General features: G+C 35.0%; 3 protein-coding genes across 8 annotated transcripts; 1 reads left to right on the top strand and 2 right to left on the bottom strand.

Moving 5' to 3' along the window:
- Positions 1-389: 389 nt before the first annotated feature.
- LOC149940686 (uncharacterized) lies at positions 390-2,790 on the bottom strand. Its single transcript, XM_090178776.1, has 6 exons — positions 2,713-2,790; positions 2,118-2,598; positions 1,800-2,059; positions 1,679-1,739; positions 730-1,616; positions 390-665 (listed from the first exon to the last, which is right to left on the bottom strand). Exons 2-6 carry the CDS (start codon positions 2,554-2,556, stop codon positions 498-500), a joined length of 1,815 nt encoding a protein of 604 aa, XP_090034902.1. The 5' UTR covers positions 2,557-2,598; positions 2,713-2,790; the 3' UTR covers positions 390-497.
- Positions 2,791-2,922: 132 nt separating this feature from the next.
- chico (insulin receptor substrate 1 chico) lies at positions 2,923-9,407 on the top strand. Of its 3 annotated transcripts, none has more exons than XM_090177062.1 (13): positions 2,923-3,009; positions 3,102-3,191; positions 3,901-4,065; positions 4,124-4,454; positions 4,521-4,663; positions 4,731-4,873; positions 4,935-5,267; positions 5,329-5,505; positions 5,578-5,660; positions 5,722-6,030; positions 6,104-6,405; positions 6,475-6,552; positions 6,616-9,407. In XM_090177062.1, exons 2-13 carry the CDS (start codon positions 3,159-3,161, stop codon positions 8,263-8,265), a joined length of 3,747 nt encoding a protein of 1,248 aa, XP_090033188.1. In that variant the 5' UTR covers positions 2,923-3,009; positions 3,102-3,158; the 3' UTR covers positions 8,266-9,407. The 3 variants fall into 3 exon arrangements, with proteins under 3 accessions (XP_090033188.1, XP_090033191.1, XP_090033189.1); XM_090177065.1 differs by having other exon boundaries at positions 5,581-5,660; positions 6,616-9,406; XM_090177063.1 differs by having other exon boundaries at positions 2,956-2,971.
- Positions 9,408-9,667: 260 nt separating this feature from the next.
- LOC149940688 (transcriptional regulator ZNF706-like) lies at positions 9,668-10,767 on the bottom strand. 4 transcript variants are annotated; one of them, XM_090177066.1, is made up of 3 exons: positions 10,662-10,767; positions 10,040-10,247; positions 9,668-9,975 (listed from the first exon to the last, which is right to left on the bottom strand). In XM_090177066.1, the coding sequence occupies exons 2-3, from the start codon at positions 10,172-10,174 to the stop codon at positions 9,880-9,882; spliced, it is 231 nt and encodes a 76-aa protein (XP_090033192.1). In that variant the 5' UTR covers positions 10,175-10,247; positions 10,662-10,767; the 3' UTR covers positions 9,668-9,879. The 4 variants fall into 4 exon arrangements, with proteins under 4 accessions (XP_090033192.1, XP_090033194.1, XP_090033195.1 ...); XM_090177068.1 differs by having other exon boundaries at positions 10,666-10,755; XM_090177069.1 differs by lacking the exon at positions 10,662-10,767 and adding an exon at positions 10,346-10,555.
- Positions 10,768-18,619: the final 7,852 nt, after the last annotated feature.

Consider the following 18,619-nt stretch of genomic DNA (forward strand, 5'->3'; position numbering starts at 1 on the left):
TCCATTTGTTTTGAACACTTAAGCCTCGTTAAGAACCGCTAAAATTAGGTGACCGCCATTTTTTTTTGTTTACAACTAACTCTCCTTGCGTTTAGGTCGTTTTAGGTGATATATTCCAACAGAGGCCGCCAATACACTTTCTTGATTAAACATCCTGTCATGGCGGCTAGCATGTGACACCATGACAGTGGCGCCATCCCTAGATTTATTACTTAACTATTAATTAGCAAAGCTATCTCAGGACAAACCTCATTTGAGATGATGCTTATTAAAAGGGAAAATCATTTTGTGTTTAATAGCGCCATCTTCTGCATAATAAGTACAACCAGTTGCTCCCTTATTCATAGAATAGAAATTTCTACAAGTTCAAAGAGACATTGATTTATTAAACCAGTTTACCTCGCGATTGAAAACGTGTGAGGGATGAAGTATAGTGTTATGAATATATTAACAATGATAATTTAAGAGCGATTTTTCGTCACTAATCAATGATGTATTTACAGTCCTGGCATAATATAAGCCACGTTGTCCAATACAGAACCCAATACATCATTTGAACAGCCATCTAATGACTTGACTTGAGAGGTTAAGCACATTAATGGTGCTAAAGCACATAAAGTTGAATCTAGCAGAACAGACAAACTACCAGAAACAGCAATTTGACCCTAAAAAATACAAAATCAAATAAAAACAACTAATAAAAAACCTGAAATTATAAAATAGTATCACTTCATGTTCTGTCAGTCTCTGTCCAATTATGCTTAGAGACTCTCCCAAAAGTTTCAAATGGGCCGCAACATCAATAGGCGCTGTTCCAACTGGCCGTACTGTTTCTCCACCACTTCCTAAAGCGCTTACACTAGCTGAGAGAATACTGGTATTCAAACTGTTCACACTGGAACCACTGAGTAACCGGTTGGAACTACTAAATCCATCCTCTCCTGGTCGGTTTAGCAAAGCCCCAGTTCCACCCAAAATGTGCTGAGATAATATTTTCAAATTTGGATCGGAAGTTTTCCCTGTGCTGATGAAAGTCAACCTCTTATTAGCTAATTTTTTGCTTTTTCTCTTCCAGGCCATTTTTTCTTTGTCTCCCAACGACTGCCAAACCTCTCCCATTTTTTTGCTAATTGTTGAAAAGTCCATTTTGGGATATTGTGACACAATTTTCTTCCTGTTACTCTGACACCACAACATATAAGCTGTCATTGGCCTGGGAACTTTGCTCTCATCTTTCATCTTTTTTTTTCTTCCAACTCTGCCCTTCATAGGCTTCTTCTCTCGAATACAGATACTTTTCTTGTTGGATTTATCCATTTTTTCTTCTTTTATTTTTGTGGGAAAAAAGTCGTCAGGGTTGCTGTTAGAGGAGCCATCATCATGCATAGCAAGGCCAGCAGGATTTCCCAGATTAGCCAAAACAGCAGCGGCAGCATTTATGGCAGAATTTGGGCTTTTTCCTTTACGTCCCCCAGAATTTAAATTTTTCTTGGGTGATACTGGCTCTTTTTTAATTTTTGGTAGGGGAAGTTTTTTTCCCTTTTTAGGCGTTTGTTCTTCCACAATCTTTAATTTATCATCATCCTCATCATCGTCATCACTACTGTCATCATCACCTAAGAAATAGAGAATTTTGGAATTTGATATAAATAGATACAACGTAATTTAAAAAAGTTACTTTCGCTATCGCTATCATCATCATCATCATCATCATCATCCAAACCTAATGGTCCTACGGCCTGTACAAAAAACAATTTTTATTATAATTCTAATAAAAAAATTTATGTTAATTAAATTACATTAGGAGAAAAGAAACTGGAAGGTTTGACTTTATTTAACGTTGCATTATTTTGAATGATAGGCATTTTTTCCTTCTTCACAATCACAGGTTTGGTGTTCGCATTCATGCGGGATTTAGCTTTGGAAATGATTGATCCTGGCTGAATAACATTCATCTTTCCCATGATATTGTCGGAATCACTGTCCGAATTTGAATCGCTCGAGTCTGAAGAGGAAGAAGTTGATGAAGAAGATGATGAAGATGAAGAATCTGATGAGCCTATTTAAATTAATTAATTAAGACACAAACTTAATAATAAAAATGTAATAATAGATACCAGTGGGAACAATTCCTATTCTACTGTTCATAGGTTGTTGTTTTCCTCGATTTGCGATTGTGGATGCAAATGGCATTTTAATCATTTTCATCGGACTTGCAGTAGCAGCAACAGCCGCCGCAACAGGTGGCAAATTTGATATGGAACTCATATTTGTGTTTGGATGCCGTTTTTTTACAGGAAGTGTCATGGTCATTGGTGTGGCTTTAGGTATTTTTAATGGAGTTATTTTTTTTGACTCTGGCACTTTCTCTGATTCCGAATCATCAGACATTTTTGACATCTTCTTTGACTTGGGATAAGATTGATTGTGTTTTCCAAAATTTGGAGGGATAATCCCAGAACTTATAGTAATCGGGACACCATCATCATCCATTTCCATCAGCTTTGCAGACTTTTTTCGCACTCTACCAGATCTTGAAATTCCAGCGTTACTCATTATGGATATATAAAGTTACCCCTTATATGGCAGAAACAAATTCTGTTGTAAACAAGTTTTATATATTATTGATAAATGGTAAACAAATAAAACATAAAACTCTTGATTGCTTCAACACATTTTGATTCCAAAAATAATAAATATTTAGTACAATACCTTTAATTTAATAGATTTGAAAGAAAATGACAACGTAAATTTCACGAGCCCAAGGAGGAAGCCATTTTCACACGGTCAACTTCGATAACAAACTTCTGCAATTAAGAAATATGGAACTCATTCCAAGGACCATAAAATTAGCTTCCTTTGCTATCTGTTTTACTTCGTTATTCCAGCTGTATCCAAAATTATTAAAAAGTCATAATATTGTACAAAGCAGACTGAAAAGACGAGAACCACTGAAGAGATAATTATATAGGTAAAGCTAAACTTACGATGTTCTATAATTTGCGAAAGGTATATTCCCGCTCATTATCTATGATCCCGCTATTTTGTTTTTATCATCGTATTCCAACTATATCCTAAAATTACTTTTTTATGTAAAACAGTGTTGCTCGTGGTGGACCACAGTGACTGGTAGGGGTTTGGTCATGGTCTAAAATTAAATGAAATCGTTTTTCTTACGAAATAATATCACAGTAAGAATATTTTCAAGTATTCCCTAAATGTTTATTTTTGCATGTTTATTTGGTTTTATAACTGCGTATGCATTATTAACTTAGTCTAACCACATATTTGCCAAGGCTACCGTGATAAGCCTAGGCCTTAGATAAAATCAAATTACTGAAAGGCACAATTTTTTTTTTTAATTTTTACATTAGCAGAACCAAAATTGTTATTTATTATTCACAGTTTTAAATGTTTAATGCGTTTTTCGGTATTGTAAATTCTATTTGTTATGAATACTATTCTCTATAAGAATATTAGTTAAGGTTAGTAAATGCATGCTTGATTCAAGGACAAACAATATTTATCTTCCTCTAGTACTAGTATTTTGTCTTTCACAATTTTTATTACATAAATAATTATAATCAATAGTAAATGGATAATTTACATATATTAAAAATGCGCAATATATATTACTTTGAAATTAGCTGAAAAGTTCATGTTATTTAATCAGACCATTGTTTATTTGGAAAATATAATTTCAAAATTACAAATGCGAAGTCAACTTTGAAATGCTGGGGTTTTACATATTGTGACACCTAAATTTTAACATATAGCTATACAAAAAGAGAAGGAGGGGGTGTCCTCCTTATTACTGAGAAAGGTTCTTGTATTTTTAACCTGTGATTTTTTATTTACCTATAAATTTTAAAAGTCAGCAAGCTAAATTTTTTCCCTCAGGTTAAAATGCTACCAAACGTGAAACCGTTGTTGAGCAAAACTAATAGTGTAGATTCAACTTCAACCAATGCTACCACTAGCAATATTTCAAAATCGAATGATCCTTCTGGTAGTGATGACACCAAAAGTGATATTGTGAAAAGTGGCTATTTAAGAAAGTATAAGGTATTACATTTATATTGATTGAAATTGCTCACTCCTCTAAATAATTGTTTACACACAGACAATGAAAAAGAAGTTTTTCGTACTTCGGGCTGAAAGTGACTCTGGCCCAGCTAGGCTGGAGTATTATGATAATGAAAAGCGTATGAAATCAAATCCAAAAAGAAGCATTGTTCTTCAAGCGTGCTTTAATATCAACAAGAAAATGGATTCTAAACACAAATTGGCTATTGCTTTGTACACCAAGGATGATTGCTTTTCGATAGTTCCGGAAACAGAAGCTGAGCTCGAAGAATGGCTGACCTGGCTTCTTGCCTTGCAACAAGGTCAAGTTACCCAAGAAGGAAATATAACAACTATAGCCAAAGAAGCTCAACCTAAACCAAATTTTGGTACTTGATTGAAAGCTATCCCTGGTTTCTCATTAGTTACTAATGAAATTTAATGTTTACGAACAGAGTTTATGTGGCAAATAACCGTGAAGAGCAAAGGCTTGGCTAGTAAATGCCCTGATTTGTGTGGACAAAGACGTCTTTGTTTAACTTCAACGACCCTGTCTCTCGTTAAAATGGCAGAGGGAAAAGAATCTTTAGATTTTCCTGTAAGTGCCAGTCCTTTTAATTCTTATAACTTATTTAATCTAATGATTTACTTTATTTTTGTAACAGTTGATTGGAATCAGACGTTGTGGCCACTCTGATTGCTTTTTCTTTATGGAAACTGGCCGTAATTCCATCACTGGTGCTGGTGAAATTTGGATGCAAACGGAAGACACTGTGATTGCCCAAAATATGCATGAAACTATATTAAAGTGATTATAGTATATTTTTTTTAATTTTGGGAGTGTAATTTTAACTTGCAAATTTTTTCAGCGCAATGAAACATTCTCGTGCTGAAGATGAGTTTGGTCCCATATTTCGACCTCGTAGTGCTTCTACCAGTGAAAATGGTAGATCTCATTCGTCAAGACAAGGAACTACATCTTGTTATACTGGCACTAGTTTAATGGGAAGTTCCGGTAGTATCACTGGAACGGGTGGAGGATCCAACACATCTGTGTCTGGTTCAGTTTCTGGTTCAGAAAGAAACAGCGTATCTAGTGTAAGTGGAGGAGCGGCTTTGGTTCAAGCCATGAGAGACCGCTGTGATAGTTTGCCCACTCGATCTAGAACCGTCAGTGAAGGACATCGTGACCTGGGCCCTAGGTTTGTTTTTAATTTAAACCAAGATTTCTTGTGTAAATTTAATTTCATTCTATTTTCTTAGACCTCATTTTGAACTCGGGCGCCCTCATAGTACATGTACTTATGGACATTTGAATAATTTGACCACCTGTTCTCCACCCATCGGCCCTAACCCACTAAGTCCAAGTTCCGGAGGTTATTCCGATAGTGCTGGCAGCTCCCTTTCAATTGATGAGTTTGAAAACGATTTTCATCACAGGTATAATAATATTTAAAACTAGTTAAAAGTTGAAAACTCATACAAAATTTTGCTGCTTTCCATTTCATCAAGCAGGTACTTGAGTTATCCCTTGGAAGGATCACATCTTACTGAACCAACAATTGCGGAAGAAGATTATTGCGCAATGGCACTTGGTACAGTTGGCTAAAAGAAGATTTTAAATCAATTCTTTAATTTTGTTTCTTGGATTTCCAGGTCAAAATATGACAGATAGTGGTGTTGACGAAGACTCTAGATTCTCTGCAGCTTATTCAACTTCCTCAACCATCTCAGTTGCGTCTTCCGCAGCATCAACCACTTCTGATTATTTAACTATGAATTCAGTTACTAAAAATTCTAAACCTAAATCAACCCCGTCGTCCTTAAATTTAACCTCAACTAAGATAGGTGGTCAATCATCATCCTCTTCCAAACCATTGGTAGATTCCTCTGTTTCTCTTGGCGAGAGTACTCATTCTAACAATTACGTGGATATGGCGTCTCCGCAGTCCAATTCGTCAACGAGTTAGTTACTATTTGTTAAAATTTATTTCCCAGATTAAATTATATCATTCTTTACTATGGAATATTTTTATAGCGCATGGTGATTATTTCTCCATGAGTCCCAGTCTACCCGTTGATGACAATCATTCAAAGAAAGACCCCCCTGGCTATGTCAAAATGGCGCCCGGTGGGGTCTTCTCCTCAAATGACAATATAAGTTCGTCAAATTCATACTTTAGTATGGGTTTTAATTCCTCGCTACCCAAATCTATTCCACGGTCTGGTCCTCCAAGTGATTACGTTGAACACATGTCTAGCCCTCGCAGTAACCATAGCTTTCAAGAATCGTCTCTAAGCTGCTCTCCAGCTGATGCTGAATTTCCCCCATTGGAAAAAGTAATGACATTTTAATATATTTGGTTCTTAAAGAATTTTTACAAAATTAATTTTTGTCAATCAAATTAGGTGAGGTCATTTTTGAGTGAAGATGAAGATTATAGTCTCAGACCTGTCAGAGCTTATTCCTTGGGCTGTCGACCACAGGTACTTCTTGTACTTCTCATTTAGTATTATTACAAATTATTTTGGTTTCCTTTTAATTTTTAGGTAGAAACCTGTAAGAATTCTGATGATATTCGCGGTCGAGCCTTCTCTACTGGAAGTCAGGCTCTTAGGCAGAGGCGAATAGCAGGGTCTCCTTTGGCATCTGGAACCGCTCTTCCGTTAGTTTCTGGAATTGATAGAGAACTGGGCGTATCCAAGACTTTAGATGCTAAAGTTTCTAAAAAATCATCAAGCGCTCCAATTTTACCAAATTTTAGAAATTGGAGTTCAAGATTTAACAAACTTCCAGTCTCTAGAAGTTCAGATAGTAGAGAAGATAATCATATGGAAATTGTTTTTAAAACAAGCGGATCCCACGATAAGCGCCGTTTCTCAGTTGGCTCCCAACGACAAAAACCTAACAGCAGGCAATCGCCATCAATCTCATCCACTGTTTTGAATGCTAAAAATCCGAATGATGTAAACAAAACCAATCAGATCACCTCGCAATCCCACGAACAAAACCCTCCCTCTTTAAAAATCGAAACTGATGTTCCTATTAATAATTTAAAAGTTGCAGAAAAATCAACAGCCGTTGAAAACCCATATTTCAATATGACTGGAAAATTTACTGATCAGATTCCTGTAAAGATATCCCAAGAAAATCCTGGGCAACCAACTGATTCTATTCCTGTGAAAACATTGGATCATGTTTTTTTGAGAACAACTGATAAAATTTTGAGAAATCCTTCTGATCAAATACCAGAAAAATCATCTGTTCGAACATCTGTAACGCAATTTGAGACTAAGACGAAGAAACTTGAAGAAGATGAATATGTCCTAATCAATACAGAATATGACCCAACTAAAGCAGTTCCAGCAAAAATAAATCATTGTCAACACACACTTGCTAACTCACGCAATTTTAATGAAATGATTGACCATGATAATTTTGCAAACCACAGTTATGTCAATTATCCTCCAAACCCTGATAGCAAACGTGGCCAATCATCAGACTATTTTGAAATGGATCATGGCGAAAATACCAAAAACAAGATTTCTGAAAAGCAAGCTGACCGCCAAACAAATTGTAACTTTTCGGTAATCCCAAAACTACCCATTTCGTCTGTTTTCAAAAAGCCGGAGGAAGATGTTTACTGCCTAGCTTCATCTTGTGCCATTCCTATACCCTCTAATTTGACCAAGAAAGTTTCAGCTATGTCGGATTCAACAATGTTAACTGACCAAGTCACAAAAAGCCAGTTATTTACCAAGAAAACTCCGCCTAATTCCTTCAATTCACTTCCAGGAGCTCAAAATTTAGATAGATTAAATTCCATAAATATGGAAAATTATCCTAATATGGTGAAACCTGCGTTGACTCATTCATTCACCGAAGCTTCCTATGAAAATATTAAAACGGGCCCTTCTTCAGCTTTGCCTTGTAATTCAAATGTTTTTTCAAATACTGGGAGAGAGAAAACTGAACTGAATTATGCCAAATTACAGTTTGTAACTCCATCTGACAGAGATGAAAAAGTTCCCAGAACATCGCTAACAACCGGAAACTCTGGATCTGTTGATTGTCAGCCTACATCTGCCATTGACAACTCAGTTGACAATAATAGTTGCACCTGCTACTCTGAAATTGATATCGAAAAGTCACGTGGCCTTAAATACGTTTCTGATAGTGTAAGGGATGGCAGAGTTTAAGAATGAACTTGCATATTTGAATGGCTCAAGAAATTTGCTTATTGCGTAGAACAAAACAACAACAACAACAAAGCTATCAGAATTAAGAGCTAGTCAAAAATTTATGAAAGAGGATTTATATGTGCATTCTCTATATCAACTGTCTGCATAATACATAATAAAAGGGCTAGGTATTTTTTTAGGAAGATAAATTCTACTGCAAACATTTGTACGATGATGAAATTGACTTCATAAAAGATTTCAGCCTATAATTTTTAATCCGTGACAGAATAATGAAACTAAATTTAATTTTGAAATAAGTTTTTGGTAAACAGTCTCTTCTGAAATATAAAAATCAAGGTTTGGTTACGCTAGTGATAAAGATACCCCAGTGAAAGACAATTTAAAAATACACTTATCCATTTCATCGATTTAGTTTTAAAATCCAAAACTAAACTTTTTTCCCTTTTAAAAGTGAAATGTGACTAGACTTAGTTTAGGCTTTAATTGTGCCAAGTTTCAAATTTTGTATCCTTAAAAATATAGTTGGCGTTGTTTTAATGTACAATATACTTGTGTATGGTAATGCCTGTGTAGCAGTATATTCAATATTTTCCTTGAATCTTGCACAAAAGGGCTAGAAACTTTGTCTAGTACCAAGAATGTGATTTGTTTTGGCAGTGCAAAAATTTATTATTAATATTTTAACGAGTAAATCCTTTTTTATTGTAAAATGTAAATATAAAATTAATCGTTAAAAAAGTGAAGTATTGTATATAAATCCGTTTATAATATTTAAAAATCTTTTCATAAGATATAATTAAGTAAAAAGATCTGTTGTAATATAATTAATTATTGATCGAGGGGAATATCAAAAAAATTCTCAATCAGTCAAATATACCAATTTTATCAAAGTAAAAAATTAGTCTTCATATACAAAGTTGCTGATTTTGACTAACCTCTAAACAAAGCTAACTCTAATAAAAAGAAAAAATGTGCCAGATGTTTTTTTCTATATAAATATATACTTTTTTTTCTAATATTTATAATTTAGTTTAATAAAAATAATTGAAGTCTTGGAAGTGTTTGTTTGTTTTTTTTTTTTACTTTTTAAATGAAGCAAAATTACTGATCATTGTTTCACTAATTATCAACTCAAAAAAATGCATTGTTTACATTGTAATGTAATTTGTAAAGCAAGTTGGTTAAATAAAATTTTGAATTCATTTTAATTGTCCTTAGTATGGTAGTTTAAAAATGTAAGTGGGTTCCTTTAGTTTATAAACCAAAAGTATTTATTAAAATTTACATTTTTATTAAAAAACCAAACTTTTTACAGCCAAGATGCCAAAGATTTATCAATGACTATTTACTATAGAAATGTATAAAACAGTATATTTCTGACTTTATTTTAAACTTGATACTACGTCAGAAATATTACAATTTAATAAAGGCATGGATTTGAGGTGGTATTTTTGTGCTCTTATGAAAAAAGTTAAGAAAAGAAAACCCACATTTTTTTATATAAATTTTAAACTTTTGTCAATAACTCCACTTGAGGCAATAGTCATACAACGTTTTGAGTTTTAAAAATTACTTTCTCCCACATTTTCTTTAAACAGTTTTCTTTTTCTTTTAGCTAGCCACATCTTTTAAATCTTCTGGCAAAGGCATTTTTGGATGCTTGTTTTCAAAATGCTGCTTGTAAGTCTTGGGATCCGGCATTTGGGCCTGAAAATGAGAGTTTTAAATTAGATTTAAAAGTTAAAGTTAATGGCACACTAAGCTTTCTCACCTTACAGACTGTACAGGTATGAACTAGAGCTTTCTGGGCGGCAGCTTTTTGGTCATGACCAGCAGCCCTTTTCATATCTTGCTGCTTTTTAGCATTACGTTGTTGCGATTGTACTTTTTGTTGTCCACGAGCCATTATGCTAGTTAAAAGCTTAGCAATATTATAATTTTGAGCTAGATAAGTCAAAAGGCTCCTCCGCCTTAAACACCTAGTTTGAAGAAAAAGTTATTAAAAATTAACTTTTTAGTGTTTCTTCAAGTATTCTATTAGGCTAATACATCCTAATACTGCCAACTAGTTACCTACGTCACTAAACGTCAAAATAAATAATGGAGGTACTAGGATAACTCAATATTTCCTCAAAGAACGGGATCTAGGTCGAGCTGCTCATCCTTTACCAAAATAGTACTATATAATTATTTCGCAAAATTTAGGGCCTTGACTCTTCACTCTTCTTTTAGAACAAAAAAAGTCAAGCATGCAATGGGCCTTGGTTAGAGCTCGAAAAGAGTTTAAAATAAAGTAAGAAATTTAAACCCGAGTTTTATAGAAAAAGTTTATCTTTTATTGCTATATTTTATTGAAAGTTGTAAAATTCATTATATTTAAAAACCTTACTTACCCACCCCCAAAATGCGTTTCGTCACCACAATACGTACGCTTAAATTGAAATTTGAGTATCGCACGAGTTAATTAAAACGATAAATATCAAAGAAGTTAAAGAACACATTAAGGCATGACGCTATATTCAGTCCCATACAGCGTTGCCAGATCGTAAATCTTAAATTATCGTATCTAGGCCAAAAAATTATCGATTTTCCTGGAAAATTATCGTACATTTCTTTTTGGCGATAAATTTTAATTCATACATAAATGCGTTGAATTTAGATGATTTTTTAAAACACTACGGGAGTTTTATTTCAGGGAAATAAACAAAATGTCTATTATCATTATTAACTGAACTTAATATGTTTAAAAATGTTTAAAAAAATGCGGTAATAGCTAGGAGTAATAAACTCACACTCTGGACTACGCGTACAGAAAATGTATATCATTCATTTTAAGTAGAAAAGTCATATAAATTAATAATAAAATATAAATCGTTCGTAGGTTTTTAAAAAAATCTAAAGATTATCGTACATTATAGATACGTTGAGGCAGAATTATCGAAATAATGGTACGATATCGTACGCCATGAAAATTATAGTACGCTCTAAAAATTTTGATTAAATTATCGCACTGTGCGATAATTATCGTACGTCTGGCAACGCTGGTCCCATAGAGATAGAAAAGAAATAGAGGGAAGATTACCGCGTTAAGTCACCCCTATTTTGATTGGGAAAATTCATCCCCCCCCCCCCCCCCGCGCATGTATGAAAGCGGAGATGGGCAGAATTTGCAACGCCATCTATCCTTCCTTTGTTTACATCAAATGACAGTTGATTTTCAAAAAGGAATATTGTATTTCATTTCACCGCGCGTCGATGGCGCCACGTAATCTGCCCATCTCATGGCCTCCTACATTGGCGAAAAGGGGGTCGGCACTCGCAGTCAACTTCGCCAGATACAATAGTGCCTCTATTTCTTTTCTATCTCTATGTTCAGTCCTATTAATGTTTATTAAAATCTGCGCTTATCAAATTTGTTTATCTTCGAACTGTTATTTACTTGCAGTTGCAGTTTAATTTTTAATTTGAGTTCTTAACTGCCGTATTTTGCACAAAGTCATTAACGACCAATTTTTTACATTTTGAGTAAGTCGATGGCATAGAAATCTCATAGGTAACTAGAATGCTGCCGCCTACGGCCGAGCTTGACGCCAGTTCGCCTTGAACCTTCAGCCAATGAGAGGCCGTAGAGTGGTTCCGCCAAGGAGGATAATAATCCTCCTTGGATCCGCTACTATACGCGATTTACGAGGTAACCGCCCCCTTTTTGGAGGCTAGTGCTGTGGAAGCTACCGGCTTCGATGCAGCCAATGAAAAAGGCGTGCCGACATCTTATGACGGCGCCCACAGAAATGCTCTCGTAAATCCCGTATAGCATAAGATAGGTGACGTCATTCTCTCTGGTGACATTAAATTCTTGGCAGAACCACTCTTTGAGCTCTGATTGGCTGAGATCTGGCTATCGTCTGCCACGGCGTTTGGCCCATTTGCCAGTTACACGGCAGCATTCTAGTTACCTATGAGATTTCTATGGTCGATGGTGATGATACCAAATCTGAATCAGTCTGTTTTCTAGCCCTCTTAGTTTTTAAGATTTACGCTTCTCACAAAAGCATTATTTCAGTGAAATTCGGTTTTTTCACTGAATTATTTCGTAAAAAGGCATTTTTTAGATTTAGCCAATAAGCGATTGTGTATTTGACATAGAAATCTCATAGGTAACTAGCAGACTTGGAAATAGTGATATTTTTTAAGTTTATTTTTATTGAGAGCCACTGGCCCAAGCGGGGGGGGGGGAATGGGGGAAAAAATTAAAATTAGGTAGGGAAAATAGGAAAATAAAAAATGGTTACGTTACTTACATAACATTTATTAACTTTAAAATCATTTGTAACTTTAGATCCCGCTCTCGTATAGGGTAGGAAAACAGAGTTTCAAAAACGGCGTACAAATCATATTCCAGAAATTTCCGTAAAATGTTTAATACATATTTTTTAATTAAATTGAGAGCCCCGGTGGCCCGTAACCCCCGTTCGAATGATTTATTTTAAGAGCCCATTGATTTTTATTAAGAGCCATTGGCCCCAATTAAGACTCCCGCTAATTCCAAGTCTGGTAACTAGAATGCTGCCGTCTAACTGGCAAATGGACCAAACGCCGTGGCAGACGATAGCCAGATCTCAGCCAATCAGAGCTCAAAGAGTGGTTCTGATAAGAATTTAATGTCACCAGAGAGAATGACGTCACCTATCTCCCGCCAATGGTGTATTTTTCTCTATGAACCTTGATCTCCCGCGATAGTAGCGGAACCAAGGAGGATTATTATCCTCCTTGGCGGAACCACTCTACGGCCTCTCATTGGCTGAAGGTTCAAAACGAACTGGCGACAATCTCGGCCGTAGGCGGCAGCATTCTAGTTACCTATGAGATTTCTATGGTATTTGATAACGTGTTATCGATATCGTCTGTAACAGCAGCTGACGGTCGTCCAAGTGTATATATAGCTAACAAGATTTTTAACATTAGATAGAGTCCTTCACGCTATGGGAGAAAATTAAAATTTTTGGGGCGAGATTTTGGAGAGTAAAGAGCTCTGTGACGTCACTTAACGTTAAATTATTTAGCTAGGGCTAGAGGAAAAACGGTTGGTCCGTTAAGGTTCAAATTTTAAACCAACGTTCTTTATTGAATTGTCTAAGGACCTTTCTAATTTTGTTAATTTTAAATGAATTTAAGATATTTTAAATTAACTTTAAAGAAAATTATTGTGTATTATTAGAACCAGATGGCGATAGCACTACTATGTCCAAAAAGGTTAACATTATTGAACAGACCTCTTATTATACGGTGTCTTTGCGCCATCGCGAAAAATAAAATGGCCGTTATTGATGCACAAGCTCGTATTCAGTTAAGCCTTGGACAAATGTATAGTTATGGTAAAAGAAATAATCACCAGTAGCGAGATAGGCTAGCGCGGCTTGGGGGTTACGATCGTTGTTTGTGAAGTCTTTAACCTATGCATTAAATGTTCGAGCCTCGTCATGTTAAGAAAAATATATATTATAAATAATATAGTGTAATTTATAATATAGAATTATTATCATTGTTGAATATAAAACTAACAGTTGTTATCTTAAATTAAATAAATATAATATAATCAATATATTCATAATAATATATTTTCAGTTTCTATTCCCAATTTTTTTAAATTTAAATAAAAATTATTTTTCTTCTAAAATTTCTAAATTTAAATAAAAAATATTTTCTTCTAAAATTTCTAAATTTAAATAAAAAATATTTTCTTCTAAAATTTCTAAATTTAAATAAAAAATATTTTCTTCTAAAATTTCTAAATTTAAATAAAAAATATTTTCTTCTAAAATTTCTAAATTTAAGTAAAAAATATTTTTGTTTTAAAATTTTTAAATTTAATTAAAAATTAGTTTTTCTTATTAATTTTAAGTTACAATATTATTATAGCAAGTGGCGTAGCGAAGCGCGTCGTCGTTTGGTATATACTTTAAGTTACAACATTGTTTTACCAAACGACGTAGCGCAAAATGGAAATTAGGGAACTCATTTTTACATACAATCCTTAGGGATTTGTGTGTATTACGATCACCTACTGTGTAGCCGCCGCCGCCGTACACACGATTGCTCGCGGTACGTTAGTGGCACAAAGGCGATTGATGTCTCAATCGATAGGCACTATTATAGCCTCGACGGGATTTTCGTAATTTTGGGATCGGAGCCCGAGAAGTTGGGCAAATGCCCAATTTATTATTTTTTGTGGTTTCGCTTTGTGTGGTTGATATTTTATTTAAAATTAAGTCTGATAACGTTAAAAAATATTATTGGATAGGTTAGGATTCAGTTGAACTACAACTTTAGTTATATCAGTAAATATTAAATTTAAGGATAGTTTTCAGGTTAATTTACGGGACCCCAATTTTCGCGGTTTTATATTTTCGCCTAAAAGTCTACATAACGTTCCTTAAATTAAGTCCGATTTTCATGAGAGTTACCTAGGTTTGAAATTACGTTGCTTAATTTTAATTCTAAGCGAGGTTTTTTAGACAGCGTATACGGACCCCCGCAACTTCCGACATTGTAAATCCGCGTGTCTATTGAGTTCTAAACGCCAGTTTCCCTCTCGCATTTTTCAAGGCCGTTCGCGCCGAGCTTTCAGCATATGCCCAGAAGTAACAATAAGTGTGACACTCAACGTTTTACGCACGTTTTACGCCCTTTATACGCACGTCGTACGACAGGAAGAAGGTAAGTAAGATTTGATCAAAAACCACAAGTTTAGTTTCTTCTAGGCCCATTCCAGCTTAGGTTGCAGTCGCGTTGAAAAAAGTTAATTTTAAGGGAGTTAATTAGCCATTTCGCGTCATACCTGAATTCTTTACGCGCTGAAGCTATATTCGCATTCCATTGAAAGCCTGCCTGAAATAAGAATAACGTATGACCAGGCGCGTAATAAATAAGTGTGACCCTAAATATTTGTTATGCCCAGAAGTTAAGAATAAGTGTGCCACTAAATATTTTTATGACCAGCCGCCGTACACACGATTGCTCGCGGTACGTTAGTGGTACAAAGACGATTGATATCTCCATCGGTAGGCACTATTATAGCCTGGACGGGATTTTCATAATGTTTGGGATCGGGGCCCCGGAAGTGGAGTATTTGCCCACTTAAGTGATTTTCGGCGATTTTTCGTCTTAAAATGTATGTACTTTTTTAAAATTAAGAGTGAACTGTTTGAATCTTATATTTTTAGTTGGTACTGATCATTTCTGAACTACGATTTCGGTAGCATTCAGAATTTTTAATTTTAAGTGAGAATTTTGGTCAATTTGCGTGACCCTACCAGTGGCGTACCTAGGGGGGGGGGGCAGGAGGGGCGGTCCGCCCCGGGCGGCACTTTCTAGGGACGGCATTTTTCACTCAAGAAAAAAATTCGTGTTTCTAGTAATGGTTAACGTTTAGTCTTTTCGCGTAGTGAGCAGGCCCAGATTTAAGGGTAGGCATCCTAGGCACGTGCCTAGGGGCCCCCACCTAAAAGAGGGCCCCCACAAAATTTAAAAAAAAAACAATTCCAAAGGATTGAAAAAATCCCAAAAAAAAATAATTTCACAAGATTTCTTGAGACTTAGCTACGGCCCTGGCGCGTTCCAGAGGGCCCCTTTTTAGTTCATTTTATAACCTTGATTTTATGTTATTCTATCACGGCACAAACTAAAGTTTTCAGTCCTTAGGAAAAGATTTTTCAATAAATCGGGGATAATTATAAATGAAGAAAGTATAAGCATATGTAACATAATTACTCATAAGTATGCTACTAGCTCTATTTCTTCACTAATGGCCCCCTCAAACGTTTTGGTCAGTTGAAATCTTCAAAAGGCTCAAATTATCATTTTAAAAGCATATAAAGCTTAAAGTACCTCAACTGTGTTTAGATTTCAGTCTTTTCCCGCCAATTTTCACAGTAGTAAAAAGTAAACATGCATTCGTAGAAGCTACACTCCATTAAAAATTCAAAACCATTCTCCAGACCCCTTTTCGTTTCACTTTGCCCCCTCCAACTTCTAGAACTTTCCTACGCCCCTGCGATCGTGTTCAGTTTTTGGATTAACGGAAACGCGAAACGGATTATACGGATAGTTGAAATATATCTGTGCTGGGTAGTGTAGATTACTCATTTGACATTGACACCGACTTTTAAGTTTGTAAGTTCTTTTTTTTTCTGCATTTGTTTTTACTTCATTAATTTTACATGACATTGATATTACATATAGTAAATTGTTAACCAAGTTTATTAATCTTGAATTAACCCTTGGTTTAAAATCGAAAATCTAACAATATTATCAATATATAATCTAAAGTGAAACTAAAACTTTATCGTTTCCCTCAAACGTTCCATATTTTTATGATGCAGTAGTGTGCACGACCACACAAGACGACAACAATGTTTAGGTAATACTAATATACCGGTATATATAATCCGTTTTAATTCTTACTAAATACTAATTATACGTAGACACGTATAATACGTGTCTACGTACGCTATGATGGGGAAATATAATTTTAAAACCTTTATAGCACGAAAATCGAAACGAGCGCAAACAATTTTGTTCGGTTTAAATACGTTTATCACATCTTAACGAATTACGAGTTCTACTCTACTTCACTTTAACTTGCATTGTTAGAATGCGAGTTCAACTCTACTTCACTTTAACTTGCATTGTTAGACCAAAGATAATTTAAACTCGTACCCTAGATTCGAAATCACTCTCTCGTGCGTTGCCGATAGCGTTTACCCACTTCCCGCCGGAACTCAGAAAAAATTCGCTCCATAGTTTGCGCCTTACCGCGACCACGGCCAACTTCGATCACGCGCTATTTAGCGCGGCAGCGCGTGATCGAAGTTGGCCGTGCCACAACCGATGGAGCCCGATTTTTCTGAGGTCACGTGCCGGAAAAGGGTAAACGCTTCGTAACAAAACCGTCAATGTGAAAGCTCTCAGTATTCGAAACTAGGGTACGAGTTTAAATTATCTTTGGTTAGACTGCCTTGAAATCAGCGTTGCCAGACGTACAATAATTATTGTACAAAACAATAATTTTAGGTTAAAATTTTGCTCGTACAATGGACGCTGTATCTTTAAAGATACAGTGTCCATGGTTGTACCATAATGTTAGGCTTGTACAATATTGTACGCTTATTAACAATAATATTATATTATATACTTTACATGACGTTTTGGTTCTTTTGGAAATTGGGAGGGGCGGCAAATTCGTGATCCGCCCCGGGCGTCAATGGGTCTAGGTACGCCACTGGACCCTACAACCCGCGTACGCACTACTGTCATATTTTAATACAGGCGTAGAGCTCGGCGTTTGGATCAGAAATATCCGTTTTATTTGTATTTATCCATAGCCGAAAATTATCCGATATAAACTTATTTTTGGCATATTAATTCGTTTTACAACCGCGAATAATATTCAATAAACAGTTACACGAAATTTTTATGAATAATTTAAATTTTAGCCGTTAATTTTTCTGTTCCGCTATTTATTTCTAAAACCGGATAACTCGGAAAATTCGATTTGTCTAAAAATTAATTTAAATTAATGTGTTAACGTTTCGCTACCTTATTTCGAAAACCAGGTAACTCGGAAAATTCGATTTGTCTAAAAATTAATTTAAATTAATGTGTTCACGTTTCCTTACGTTATTTCCAAAACCAGGTAACTCGAAAAATTATATTTGTCTAAAAATTAATTTAAATTAACGTTTTGACGTTTCCTTACTTTATTTCCAAAACCTGGTGACTTGAAAAATTAGTTTTGTCTAAACATTTATTTAAATTGAAGTGTTCGCGTTTCACTACCTTATTTCCAAAACCAGGTAAATCGAAAAATTCGTTTTCTATAAAATTCCTCTTGGGTTTATTAAGTTAAAATACAAGATGATCGGAGATTTGTTCAAATATAAATTTAATATTTGAAATATTGTTATTACATCGGGGAGATTGTGTGTACTTAAATGTCCGTGACATCTTGTTACCATTACAATCGGCGTTCGCATTTTCGGAGTAAAGTGTAATCGCTGCGTACGCAGTTTCTTAGAATTAAGGTTTTTCCAAAAGCGCGCTCTTTTTGTCTTGGGATGTTTTATAATTTTTTTTAACTTGCGTTAGTAATCAGGGCTGTCAGAAGTTGCGCAGTTTATTTGCCTCTTCCCTTTAGTAAGAATGTGAAAATGATACCAAAGAATTGACCTGCTGACCATGAATTAACAATTTTGGTGAATGGTTTGCCTACAAAACAAAAATCAGTATGGCAATCCTTGGTGAACATGCAGTTAGTAAGAAATCCCTCTTGATATAGTATGACATTTAAATA

The sequence above is a fragment of the Leiobunum rupestre genome, chromosome 6, assembly GCF_980474605.1.
Source record: "Leiobunum rupestre chromosome 6, qqLeiRupe1.1.hap1, whole genome shotgun sequence".
Taxonomy (NCBI): domain Eukaryota; kingdom Metazoa; phylum Arthropoda; class Arachnida; order Opiliones; family Sclerosomatidae; genus Leiobunum; species Leiobunum rupestre.

Coding starts and splice junctions, on each gene's coding strand:
- LOC149940688 (XM_090177066.1), bottom strand. CDS start 10,174: ATGGCTCGTGGACAACAAAAAGTACAATCGCAACAACGTAATGCTAAA. Junction 9,976..10,039: donor ATACCTGTACAGTCTGTAAG/GTGAGAAAGCTT, acceptor TCTCATTTTCAG/GCCCAAATGCCGGATCCCAA.
- chico (XM_090177062.1), top strand. CDS start 3,159: ATGAAATCGTTTTTCTTACGAAATAATATCACA. Junction 5,661..5,721: donor TTATTGCGCAATGGCACTTG/GTACAGTTGGCT, acceptor TTGGATTTCCAG/GTCAAAATATGACAGATAGT. Junction 6,553..6,615: donor CCTTGGGCTGTCGACCACAG/GTACTTCTTGTA, acceptor TTTAATTTTTAG/GTAGAAACCTGTAAGAATTC.
- LOC149940686 (XM_090178776.1), bottom strand. CDS start 2,556: ATGAGTAACGCTGGAATTTCAAGATCTGGTAGAGTGCGAAAAAAGTCT. Junction 2,060..2,117: donor AATAGGAATTGTTCCCACTG/GTATCTATTATT, acceptor TAATTTAAATAG/GCTCATCAGATTCTTCATCT. Junction 1,740..1,799: donor CCAGTTTCTTTTCTCCTAAT/GTAATTTAATTA, acceptor TTTTTTGTACAG/GCCGTAGGACCATTAGGTTT.